This window comes from Elephas maximus, chromosome 6, assembly GCF_024166365.1.
Source record: "Elephas maximus indicus isolate mEleMax1 chromosome 6, mEleMax1 primary haplotype, whole genome shotgun sequence".
NCBI lineage: Eukaryota > Metazoa > Chordata > Mammalia > Proboscidea > Elephantidae > Elephas > Elephas maximus.
In genome coordinates, this window is record NC_064824.1 from 54,686,729 (window position 1) to 54,700,006 (window position 13,278).

The following is a 13,278-nucleotide window of genomic DNA, read 5'->3' on the forward strand; positions in this document are numbered from 1 at the left end:
TACAATTATGCATTTTAAGTCTTACTGTTAGAGAAAGAAATTCCTGTAGGAATATCTACATAGTACCAGCAAAAGAATAAACGATATCGAGAAAGACTAAGAGGAAAAGCTAGAGCCAGGGAAAAAAAACAGCTTCCAGATTCAGCCCTGCCACTGTGTGACCTCGAGAACTTCTCTGAAATCCTGCTTCCTTGTCTGTATGCCTAACACCTGTCTACAGGTTATTGAGGGGATAATAGGTATTGCATCTTTAATCCATGGCGCAGTGGTTAAGCGTTCGGCTGCAATCCAAAAAGTCAGTAGTTGGAGCCCACCAGCCACTCGGTGGGAGAGAGATTTGGCAATGTGCTTCCATAAAGATTCACAGCCTTGGAAACCCTATGGGGCAGTTCTACTCTGTCCTATAGAGTCGCTATGAGTTAACCTACTAGGCATCAATCAATCATAGGCATGCTTGGTATTGTTCCCAGGAACAATGCAGCACACTGCCTTTCATCTGAATGACTCTCACTCAATCTCATCACCCAATGGATGCCTCTGATTTCAAAGGATTAATAGAAAGTAGGTCATAATTACAAATCTTTTCATGTTTTATTTCCCTAAGCTTCCTCATCGTCCCCTCTACAAAAATTACACTTTTTTTTTCTCTCAAAATGATAAATCTCTTGGATTATTTAGAAGTTTGCTTAAGTGTAGCAGTCCCACTCAAAGCCAATTGTCTCTCCTTCTCCCAACCACACACATACACACACACACAGAGTTTAAAATAATTATTTATTATATAGTCTGGACTATCTACTCCAGAGTATAAGTAGTAGCAGCTGCGTCACCAGAACAGAAAAATCATGTGCTTTAATATTATTGAATAAAAATGTGATCTAACATAATTAATATGCAAAAAAGATCTGAGATAATAACTGTTTGGGATATATAGTATGAAGTGAGGGATGATGTGAAAAAAATACACAGGAGGAAAATCCTTTCCCAAGTCTTAATTTTTCAGACTTTAAACATTTGTGGCAAAAAGTATCACACTTGAAAAAAAAATCACAAAACTGTAGGATTCTGAGAGTTCTTCCAGACTTGTTATCAATGTTCCGGCAGAACAAAAGTTGAATCAGGCAAGAAAAATGAAATTCTTACCATTTTTGTTAGACTGCCTATTAAAAAAAAAAAAGAGAGAGAGAGAGAGATCTTACTGTACTCTTCCTCAACACTTATCTCAGACCAACGACCACTTTCCATGTTTCTCATGAAGCTTAGACCCTTCCACTAATCTTAAATTTCCTGCTGTATTTTTTTTTATTGTCATGTGGATGTGAGAAATGTCTGATGATCACCTTTGGTCATAACCTTTCATAGATCTGGACATACACATTCAAAACTGCATATTACAAAGCACCCCCAGAGGTTACCGAACTTAAGAAAACCTAAGGTTTTGTAACATACCAATTAACCCGTGGAAAGTATTCCAAATAGTTACATTCTCTCAGTCCCTTCTTCAAATTTAACACCAAAAAGTTCTCAATTCTTGCCATGAACAATCTGTAAAACAAATAATAACCTCACCTCCATAAGCAACAGTAAAGCGAGCAGGAACTTTTGTTAATTTTTTATGTTATCTAGTTTATTACCAGATCTCCCTGCTAAGAACTTGAGTTGTTCTGGTTGAAAAATGATTTAAGAAGCAAAAAACAAAGAAACAAAAGTTTAAATAAAGGGACGTCAGTTTCTCAGTCTCTCTGCACTTTCCCACTAAACTGGGTGGAGCTGATCTAGAGAAGTCTAGAGGTATTTCGGAAATAAGCTAATGGGAAAGGACATCACAAGAGGTCAAAAGCGACTCTCTTCCTCTTCCACCGCGCGGTGAAGGCCAGGGATGAATTTCAAGAGTTGTTTCCGGACACTTCCCCTCCTACTCTTCCGGGGCAGGGTCCCAAACACGTTTGAGAAGCTGCTATCACACAAGGGAGATAGAGACCCACTGCTGGTGGTGCTGATGTTCCGGTTCCTCCTCCATGAAGACTTCCTCAGAAAATCGTCTCCATCCTTGGGGATAAAGCACTCATCCTCTGTGCTTGTCTGCCGACTGAAGGCCCCTCCACTAGAGTCCTCAGACATGCATGTCTGGTAGCCGTCCTCGCTGTCCATGGTCACGGAGCTCAGCCAGCTCTTGCAACTGCTCTCACTGGATAATCGATTTCGGTCCACGAGGGCTGGGACCGGCGCAGGCAACATTCCAAACAAAGACGATTCATCTATGTCCGTGTTTTCCAAACTTGGGCAGTTAGCTGCATCACCTAGAATTCAGAAAACAAGTCTGCTGTGTAATGGATCTACAAATAATTACACCTATAAATAAACACACCAAATAACACTAAAAATTTTAAAAATACACCCTACAAATAAATAAACCAAACTTTCTCTCAGAAAGGCACACGGAAAAGTAAGGGTCGAGAGTGTCTTTCACTTGTGTGACTGTTGATGACGTCACTTGATAAATCTTAATGTAAGTTTTCCCAAACCATTTTTCATGGGCATAGTTTCTCCATGTAAGGAAGTTCTGTGGGCAAGAAAATTACAGTTCTAGATTAAGAGAACAGTTCAACCAAGAATATGCCAATGGGGTTTGTGTATCTCCAAAAGGATAATTTCCCAGAATTAACTGGCCATGTAACATTTAATTAGCATTCTCACAGAAATAGAGTTTCGCAGAATTCACTTTGGGAAATACTGTCTTATAGATTTCTCCATTTAGTTCCTCCAATTCTTCATTATTGACTTTTTTAATAATCATAAAATTCTTATAAAATTATTTGAAGTAGAGAGGAAACACAGTTCTAAACCTACACCTGTAGACTGATTATAGAGAATTCAAAGATGTTTAAAAATAGTGAGGATTTATGAAATCAAATATGTCTTTTAACCTAAATATTCTAAATTTCCTTAATACTTTAAATGCTCTGTAAAAGTGCTGTGCCCCAAAAAGATCCCTGTCCTCAGTCAAGTAATAATGTATTTCAGGAAACTGAATTTTAACCACTGGCTGAATTTTTTCATCGACCCTTCATAATGTGTATTTGGGCTCTCCAAACGCAAGTTTTAATCACACGCCAACTTCCTGTCCATACCCTACCTGCTTCCACACTATTTGAGTTGGTTGGCATGCTGGTTACAGAAAAGAAAATAATTGTAATACCAAGCTGAGGAAAATGTAATTAGGTGACTCTGCTTCAGAAAAAAAAAAACAAAACAGAACATTGCACACTCAGAATGGTTTTACTTTATGCTGAGATGTCTACTGCTGCTCGTCTTTGCCCTTGGTTGACAGTATACAAAGTGACAGTTTCTTTCCATTTGATCTGCAAGGCTGAATATGGCCAAACTTGTGGTGACTAGTCATGTTTTCCTGAGTGGTGCAAATGGTTAAGAGCTCAACTATTAGCTGAAAAGTTGGTGGTTTGAACACGTCCAGAGCTGGCTCAGAAGTAAGGCGTGGCAATCTGCTTCTGAAAGGTCACAGCCTTGAAAACTCTATGGAGCAGTGCTACTGTGCACACATGGGGTTGCCGTGAGTCAGAATCAACTCGATGGAAATCAATAACAGCCATAGAAAAAGTAGACCAAAGAACTCTCTCAATCTCTAAAAAAATGTATACAAGAGTGGCCTTATAAGAAGTCAATCTCCTCAACCCTGATCGAAGGGCAAAGATACAGACAAAGCTGTTCCCATAGAAGCTCAGGACTGCTAAACCCCACCTCCATTCCAAGATGCTCCAGAAGTGAGGCAAAGGCATCCCCAACACCTGTTTGTTTTCAGAAATCCAAATGTGCCTGAAATAGAGAAACTGCAAAGACTTTTTTTTTAAAAAAAAAACTCTGGCTCACTAACAAACTTCTAGCTCCAAGAATTCTATCGTGAATTTTTTAAAAATATCAACTTAAAGGCATAAAAAAAGAGAAGTAACTAGTACATAAATTTCAAATACTTCTGTTTTTTTGAGCAACAACTTCAACACAAACCTCTAAACCATAAATCAGTATCTAATCAAGGATTAAATGGTATTTTTTTCTGTAACCAAATGGATTATCACTTTTAACAGATATTGTAGGTTATAAATAAAAAATATATATATATAAATAGTAGGTTATAAATAGGGACTTTAGTGCGGTGTCATCTGAAGAAGATATAACCTATATTTCACACCCACATAGCTGACGGCTTCTGTGAATTATTTGTACATGCAAGTTCATCCTTCAGGTTACACAGTCACACAGTAAATGTCAAATCAACACGTTTAAAACTCAGCTCTTCTCTTCAAAACGCACACAATGGCAAGAGCCATACACCTGCTGTTCTAATAATCTTACACATTTCTACCTTGGTTTTGGTGGCCATGAAGAATTTTATATATATATATATAAATGGAATTTACACAATTTGAGTAAATGATAGGCACTCTACTCAAGAAGTGGGCAACCGTTCTAGCCTGAATAGCTTCTGAGAACTACACAGTCCCTGTACCATGAATGTTCTAGAGAATTTAATTCATCTCCTGAACTAGTAAGAGACTCAGGCAATATTTTCTACTGCTCTTCTCACATCTCCAGGTGCCTCTTGTGTTTGTGTGCACACATGTGTGTTTGCATGCATATGTGCTATGTGTTGACTTACTCTTCCTCCTAACCCACAGGTCACTCCAAGGATCACTCCAAAGAGATACAGAGGGATATCCTTGGTTGGAACTAGACAAATTTTTCTTGTAATGATGACAACCCTAAAACAACTTAAAGGCAGAAACACTGAAAGGATGAAATGTTACCGTGGTTTCTAAACAGGAAATCACATTTACCATGAAGAAGACGCTGTTCCTGTAACTGCAGAGATCTGAACTCTACCCATTTTTTCTTCAAAGTTTGCTGTGAGAATGAAGAAAAAAGTGTTAATTATTAGAAAACCCCAGTGAAGACAACAGTTTACTTCTAGGTGCTGATATTTGTCACTAAATTTCATTCTCTTCTTTCTGGCAGTAACTATCCCTCCATATTCATTTGAAAGAGTTTTGCTGTATAAAATGGAGGTACTGAGAATACACTTTCTGAAGAAATATCCTAGGAGCTTCTACAAGCATTTTGCTTTTTTTTTTAAAACAATGAAATGTATTTATTTACATATTTTTTTAAATATAATAGATTCCTTGGTTTTCAAATCCACTTACTAGCTGTTTAGACAGGTAGTTACACTCTAGCTTTCCCCTGTCTGCAGGGTGAAGACAATAATAGAACATAAACCTTGGGATTGTCATGAGAATTAAATGAGTAAATACATGTAAAATGTTTAGAACACTGACTAGAACATAGTAAATGCTCAGTAAATATCATCATCAACCAATGACCTTGGGATTCTATAATAGTTTTTTCTGCTGAACATCTATTTATTTTCCACACACAAAAAAGGAAACAGACATGGTCTAAAATGCTTCCTTCAAAGGCTAAACTTAGAACACTGTTAAGTAACCCAACTTCTTATTTGCTTCCTTCCTAGGCTTTCCCAGCACATGAAAGCATTGGCCCAGGGTGGGAATGTAACAGTGAAAACTGCATGGCTGAGCCCAGCCCATAGAGGGGAGCTGAGGCAACGGAAATTGAAAGCAAACCAGGCATCTAGCCAAACACCAAGGTTCATTCTTTGCCCTGCTCCTTTTCTTCCATTCCACCCTTCCCCGACATTCCAGATCACTGGGGCAAGCCCAGCAGGTGGGCACAGCTCAGATTTGTCAATGAAGACTTATCCCAAAGTAAAGATAGCATAGTTGGAAACAAACAGTCCTCTTTACACATCTGGGAAGGTATAGACCCAGGCTACAAAGAAAGGGGGAAAAAAAAGCACATTGGGGAGGGAAAGGCCTAAGGGAAAGAAAATAATGAAATTATAAGAACGTCACTAAATGCTTAAGGGAACACAGCCCTGCAAGATCTGAAACTGGGCAAGATTTTCCAAGCCTTCATAGAAATCCTTGTGGTTTCCAACATGATATATAAACAATAAATCAAAGCAATAAAACATCTGGCTAAATTAATTTCTTGTTCTTTCTAGATTATAATAATGGCTGTAAGATCTGTGGGCTACCTTCATCACAGTTTTTGTTTCCTGTTTAAGTCTTGTTTCATGTGAAAGTCAGAGTAAGGCACCCAGGGGGTATAGGACTAACAAGGAGCTGCCCTATATACCAACCCTATTCTTCCTTTTCAAAGAGGTTTATCTCCTGCAAAAAAAAAAAAAAAAATAGAGTCCAGCTGGGAACCATAAGGCCAGATTGACACTCAAAACTATATATAAAAAAAAGAGGGACTTGTATCTTCGCACTTATTACCCAGAAATACAGAGTCAAAGATTGCCAAATAATTGGAGGTTTTTTAATGAAAATAAAGGTTTTAAAATATCTCATCTGCTGATTTGGCCCAGTTACAAGTATGTCATCACTTAGAGCAAGAAAACACCAGTGTAAAAATCAGATATGTCAACATGACTAAGAGTTTTCAGTCAGTTGTTAGGGATCTGTAATTGTAAACTTCCCCATTTCTCTGCCTATACTACTGACATTACGACTATATATTTGGGTCAAACGACTATATATTTGGGTCAAATATAAATTCTCATCATTAGAAGAGAAGTATATGTGATATCTAACTGTACTGGGTTACATCAACTCACTGTGCAACTGTTCAGTACTAGCTGAATGAAAAAATGATTTCCTGATACAACACTCAACTATCTACATTCCCAGTGTTTTTCAATCCATATGAGACATACAGCTAAACATTCCCAAGGCACTTTCAAAGTACAAAGTAGCAAAGTACTTCCCAAAGGCTACAAACCCAGTAAATAACAGAGGTAGATTAAAAACTAGCTCTCCCAGCTACTCCATTGATGTGCTCTTTTCATGTCAAAACTTTGAATCATAGGTCAAGAGAAAGGGAATTCCTTGCTCAGAAGGGACCACTGTTTCTAAAGAAGAGCTGCTGGCCCCCGCAAAAATTCTTTGAGGTACAGATTGCACAATTACATAGCACATACAAAGTAAATGTCATTGTGTGGAGGGAAAGCCAACCTGATCCTGACTGTAGGTCAGACCCAGACATTTCTGGCCCAAGAACTGAACTGTTATCAATTGGCATAATACTGTTTTTGGGGTTTCTGTTCTGTGTCCTCATTCAGTGAGTCTTAAAAGCTTGTGAGTGGCCAGCCAAGATAAATTGATCTCTGTTTCCTGTAGGTGACAGAAGAAGGAGACCCAGGAATCAGAGATGAACAAGGACTACAGGACTAATTGCATCCATGAACTACTGCCTCCCCTGTCATGAGACCAGAAGAACTGGATGGTGTCTTGCTACCATTAGTGAACATTTTGATCACAGCCACCATAGATGGATCCTGATCGAAAGGAATAAAATTGCAGAACGGAAATCCAAATTCTTAAAGACTCCAGACTTACTGGACCCACTGAGACTATTGCCCCTAGATGCTCTTTGAGCCTTTAACCAAAACTATCTGCTGAAGTAATCTTTAGACTAAACGACAATTTAGCTCAATTAGTATGCCTTGAGTATTGTGCCCTCTTAAAATATTATATATAATGAGACCAAAATGACAACAGTAAATCCACAGTATAGATGAGAAGACTAGCAGAGCAGTGAGTCTAATTTAAAGGTGATGGATCAATTTGGGTAGAAACAGCAAGATTGTTGATACAAAGTGAAGAGTGGACTATACTGAATTATACGTGTAGAAATTCTTGAATGGGTGCATGTTTTGCTCTCTATATTTTCACTAAAAATAAAATAAATATTTTTTAAAAAACAGCTGAACTAGAAATGGCATAATCAAAAGATTAGAAATGGGAAGGAAACGAAAAAAGGCAAGCAGGACTGAACCTGAAGTCATGCTGGGTCTGCAGAACCAGAGAGAGGCAGCCAGGAATATGGATCCTATGGCAAAATGTGGTTTAAATGCACCTATCTGAGCAAAGTATATAGCTGAAGCTCACCCACCGGTAAAAGGAGACTGAGAAAAGCTGCTGTGATTGCTAGGGTTCCCGTAGAGCTTGTCTCTAGAGAGGCAGAAGTACATAAACACTGCCTCATGACTACAGCCACGCAGCATATTGACCTCAGGACAGCCATCCAAGTTGTCAGACCTCACTGGATTGGGAGCTCTGAAGAGCTGAGTGGAGGCAGCTGTCCAGCTATCACATTGTGCTTAGGAGAGAGGCTACCACTCAAGGTAAGTATGTAAACACACACACACACGCACACGCACACACACACGCACGCACGTATATAAATTTAAAAACTCTGTAGAAAAAACAAAGGTCCCTGGTTGGTGAAAACAATTTGTATTTAACTACTAACCTAAAGGTTGGCAGTTCAAACCTACCCGGTGGAACCATGAAGAAAAGGCCTGGTAATCTGCTTCCATTAAATTACAGCCAAGAAAACTCTATGGAGCAGTCCTACGCTGTAACACATGGTGTTACCATGTGTGGCAATTGACTCGATGGCAACAAGTTTGGTTTTCTATACAGAAAGAACACATTCTATAGAGAACACAAAGGGAACAAGAAAATCACTGAAGATAATACTAAAGAATTAAAAAAACATAAAATGATATAAAATATGAAAGAGCAGTTAGGAATCGTAGAAGATAGATTGACAGACTCTAATACATATCTAAAAGAAATTCCAAGAGATAATACAAGGAGTGGTAAGGAAGCTATATTCAAAGAGGTCAAAGCCGATGATTTTCTAAAACTGAAGAAAGTCATAATTCCTTAGATTGAAAGGGCGCTGCAAGTCCTAAGAAGTATAAATTTAAAAATACATCCAGACCCAGTCACAGTGTCGTGAACTGTATATTACTGAAGACAAAAGAACATCAAAAAGGCAACCAGAAAAATATTTTGAAACATTACCACAAATCCAAACACTAGTTTTTGAAAAGACTCAAAAATACAAAATTCTTTAGAGAGATTTAACAAGGGGGAAAAAAGGGGAAAGTAGAGAAGGCATAAAAAATAGTACAAAAAAAATGGGAACATAATCACTGTTATAATAAAAAGATAACTGAATTTTTATCATCGACTTTGTCAATAAATTTCAAAACTTTATTAACAAAAACGTAATTCACCAAAACTGGCTAAAACAAAAACAAACAAAAAAAATCTTATAACTAATAAAGAAATTGAAAAATAGTTTAAAAGACTTCCCACCAAAAAAGAACCGCCAAGCCCTGATGATTCAGATTATATGACAAGAGTTCTTACCAGAGAACAAAAAGGGGAACATATTTCCCAGCTCATGCTTAGAACCCAGTAAACTTGATACCAAAATTACAGAAAAATAGCCTGACAAAAGAAAATAACAGGCCAAGCTAACTCATGAAGCTACTTCCAAAAATTCTAAAGAAAATATTAGCAAGTCAAATTGACAAGTATTTGAAAAATAATTACCAATTATGACCAGGTTGGGTTTATCCTAAAAGGTCCCTGGGTAACACAAATGGCTTGCACTCAACTACTAACCTAGAAGGAGTCCTATGGCACAATGGTTAAGAGCTCTGCTGCTAACTGAAAGTTTGGAAGTTCGAACCCACCAGTGGCTCTGTGGAAAAAAAGATCTAGTTATCTGCTCCCATAAAGATTAACAGCCTAGGAAACCTTATGGGGCAGTCACTACAGGGTTGCTATGAGTCAGAATTGACTCACTGACTCTGTGGTACACAACAACAGCTAACCTAGAGGTTGGTGATTTGAACCTCTCCAGCAGCACCATGGGATAAAGGGCTGGTGATCACTTCTGTAAAGATTACAGCAAGAAAACCCTATGGAGCAGTTCTACTCTGTAACACATGAGGTTGCCATGAGTTGGAAACGGCTCTATAGCAATGAGATTTTTTGTTTGTTTGGGGGTTTATCCTAGGAATGCAAGAGTGGCTTTATGTTTGAAATGTTTTAAATGTCATTCACTCTACTGACATTGAAAAAAAAAGAAAGAAAACAGAAGAGCATCATAACAGATGCAGAAAAAAAAAAGTATTTGATAAAATTTAACACACAAGTGCTATAAAAACCACCAACAAATGGTATAGAAAAGAGCTTCCTTAGTCTGAGAAGTATATTAATAAAGATAGCTCATTCCTAATGAGGAAGAACTGGAAGAATTCTTTTTAAAATCAAGACCAAAACAAGGATGCTTGCTTTTATGGGTTCTATTCACCATTGAGTTGGAGGTCCCACACAGTGTAGTAAAGTAAGAAGGATTGTAATAATGAATAAAACTGTTATCCACAGTTATTACCTTCATAAAAACTCAAAAGAAGCTACAATTTATTAGAAATTACAAGAGAGTTTAGCAAGGTGTTTGAATAAAAAAGCATAGAAAATTGATTTTGTACATATATACGTCAACCTTATGAAGGAGCCCCGGGAGCGCAATGGTTAAGCACTTAGTTGCTAACTGAAAGGTTGGTGGTTTGCAACACCAACAGTTCCAAGAGAGAAAGATCTGGCAATCTGCTCCTATAGAGATAATAGCCAAGAAAACCCTGTGGGGCAGTTCTGTTACATGGGGTTGCTATGAGTCAGAATTGATTCAATGGCATACAACAATAACAATATACATTAACCTCAATCAAAAGATGCAATATTTATAAAGAAATTATAAAAGGACTACAAATTATAAGACAGACAGGAATACATCTAACAAAAGATTTATAAGACCCATATGAATAAAATTATAAGACTTTATTAGAAGATATTAAAGAAGACAATTAAAAATGAGATAATCCATCAAAATTCATTATCATAAAGCTACTGAGTCTCCTCAAATTGATCTGCATATACAGAGTGGGATATCAATCAAAACAGCATACCTTCATGCAACTTGACAATCTGATTCTAAAATTTGTATAGAAGATCAAAGGACCAAGAATAAACTGGAAGGCTTGCCCAAACAGATATCAAGATTTATTAGAAATAACCGAGTCGAGGGCAAACAAATTGACCAAGAATCAATTTGGAGCAGAATAGGGAGCCAGTAATCAAGTCCACACATACATGGAATTTAGTTACAAACAGGTTTCACTGCAGAGCAGAAGGGAGAAAGAGGAACTATAAAAACATGGTGCTGGGACAAATGAGTATCCATATGGAAAAAAATGAAATTGGAATCCTACCACAGACTATATACAAAAATTAATTTGAGATGAATTAAGAACTTCAGTATAAAAAGAAAAACCTTAAAACTTTCAGAAGAAATTAAAGAAAATGTGGATTAACTGCAAAGGACAGATAATTAGGAGTTTTCTCATCAACAAAAATATCAAAGAAATAATACATTCAAAGTGCCGTGGGAACAAAATGTCAACTTAGCAATTACCTAGCAAAAGTGTCTTTCAAGAAAACCAAAACCAAATCCAGTTCCGTCGAGTCGATTCCGACTCATAGCGGCCCTATAGGACTGAGTAGAACTTCCCCATAGAGTTTCCAAGGAGTGTCTGGCAGATTCGAACTGCCGACCTTTTGGTTAGCAGCCATAGTACTTAACCACTACTCTACCAGGGCAAGAGTATGGGTGAAATAAAGACTCTTTTTTGACAAAGAAAGACCTATTTGCCCTCACTGAAGTATGTTCTTTACCAAGAAGAAAAATAAACCCAGAGCTAAGAAGTAGAATGCAGGAAACAACAGCAAGCACATCAATTCAACCGGTTGACAAATGGATTCATTACGAGTTTTTTGGAATTTTTTTTTGTTTTTTTGTTAGGTGCCATCTAATCGGTTTTGACACCTAGTGACCCTATGTACAACAAAACGAAACACTGCCCAGGCCTATACCATCCTCACAGTCATTGTTGTGCTTGAGCTCATTGTTCCAGCCACCATGTCAATCCATTTCATCAAGGGTCTTCATCTTTTTCGCTGGACCTCTACTTTACCAAGGATGATGTCCTTCTCCAGGGACTGATCTCTCCTGATAACATGTCCAAAGTAATGTGAGACATAATCTACAGCATTCTGGCTGTACTTCTTCCAAGACAGATTTACTCATTCTTTTAGCAGTTCATGGTATATTCAATATTCTTCACCAACACCACCATTCAAAGGCGTCAATTCTTCTTCAGTCTTTCTTATTCATTGTCCAGCTTTTGCATGCACAAGAGGAGACTGAAAACACCGTGGCTTCCATCAGGCGCACCTTAGTCTTCAAGCTGATATCTTTGCTTTCAATACTTTAAAGAAGTCATTTGCAGCAGATTTGCCCAATGCGACGTGTCTTTTGATTTCTTGACTGCTGCTTCCATGGGTATTGATTGTGGATCCAAGTAAAATGAAATCCTTGACAACTTGAATCTTTTCTGCATTTATCATGATGTTGTTTATTGGTCCGGTTGTGAAGATTTTTGTTTTATGTTGAGGTGTAATCCATACTGAAGGCTGTAGTGTTTGATCTTTGTCAAGAAATGTTTCAAGTCCTCTTCACTTTCAGCAAGCAAGGTTGTGTCATCTGCATAACACAGGTTGTTAATGAGTCTTCCTCCAATCCTGTTGCTGCATTCTTCTTCATATAGTCCAGCTTCTCTGATTATTTGCTCAGCATACAGATTGAATAAAAAAAAAACCCGTTGCCATCAAGTTGATTCCTACTCACAGCAACCCTATAGGACTGCTGCATAGAGTTTCCAAGGAGCACCTGGTGGATTCAAACTGCCAACCTTTGGGTTAGCAGCCATAGCTCTTAACCACTACACCACCAGGGTTTCCGACAAATTGAATAGTTATGGTGAAAGGATACAACCCTGACGCACACCTTTCCTGACTTTAAACCACTCAGTATCCCCTTGTTCTGTTTGAACGACTGCCTCTTGATCTATGTACAGGTTCCTCGTGAGCACAATTAAGTGTTCTGGAATTCCCATTCTTCTCAAAGTTATCCATACTTTGTTATGATCCACACAATTGAATGCCTTTGCATAGTCAATAAAACACAGGTAAACATCTTTCTGGTATTCTCTGCTTTCAGCCAGGATCCATCAGCAATGACATCCCTGGTTCCAAGTCCTTTCCTGAATCCCACCTGAATTTCTGGTAGTTTCCTATCAATATAGTGCTGCAGCCACTTTTGAATATTGTTGGATAATTTCTGCATTCGGTTGGTCATCTTTCTTGAGAATAGATATAAACATGGATCTCTCCCAGTTGATTGGCCAGGTACCTGTCT

At 37.9% G+C, this 13,278-nt stretch overlaps 1 protein-coding gene across 5 annotated transcripts in view; it reads right to left on the minus strand.

Annotated features, from left to right (window-relative positions):
• Positions 1-1,165: 1,165 nt before the first annotated feature.
• The window catches only part of CYTIP (cytohesin 1 interacting protein), a 75,629-nt gene continuing 63,516 nt past the window's right edge, over positions 1,166-13,278 (minus strand). For all 5 annotated transcript variants that reach the window (XM_049887275.1, XM_049887273.1, XM_049887274.1 and 2 more), the window contains 2 exons: positions 4,854-4,920; positions 1,166-2,300 (listed from right to left, as the gene is read on the minus strand). In XM_049887275.1, the coding sequence (XP_049743232.1) occupies positions 1,834-2,300; positions 4,854-4,920 (534 nt within the window). In that variant the 3' untranslated portion in view covers positions 1,166-1,833. The remainder of the gene's footprint in view (positions 2,301-4,853; positions 4,921-13,278) is intronic.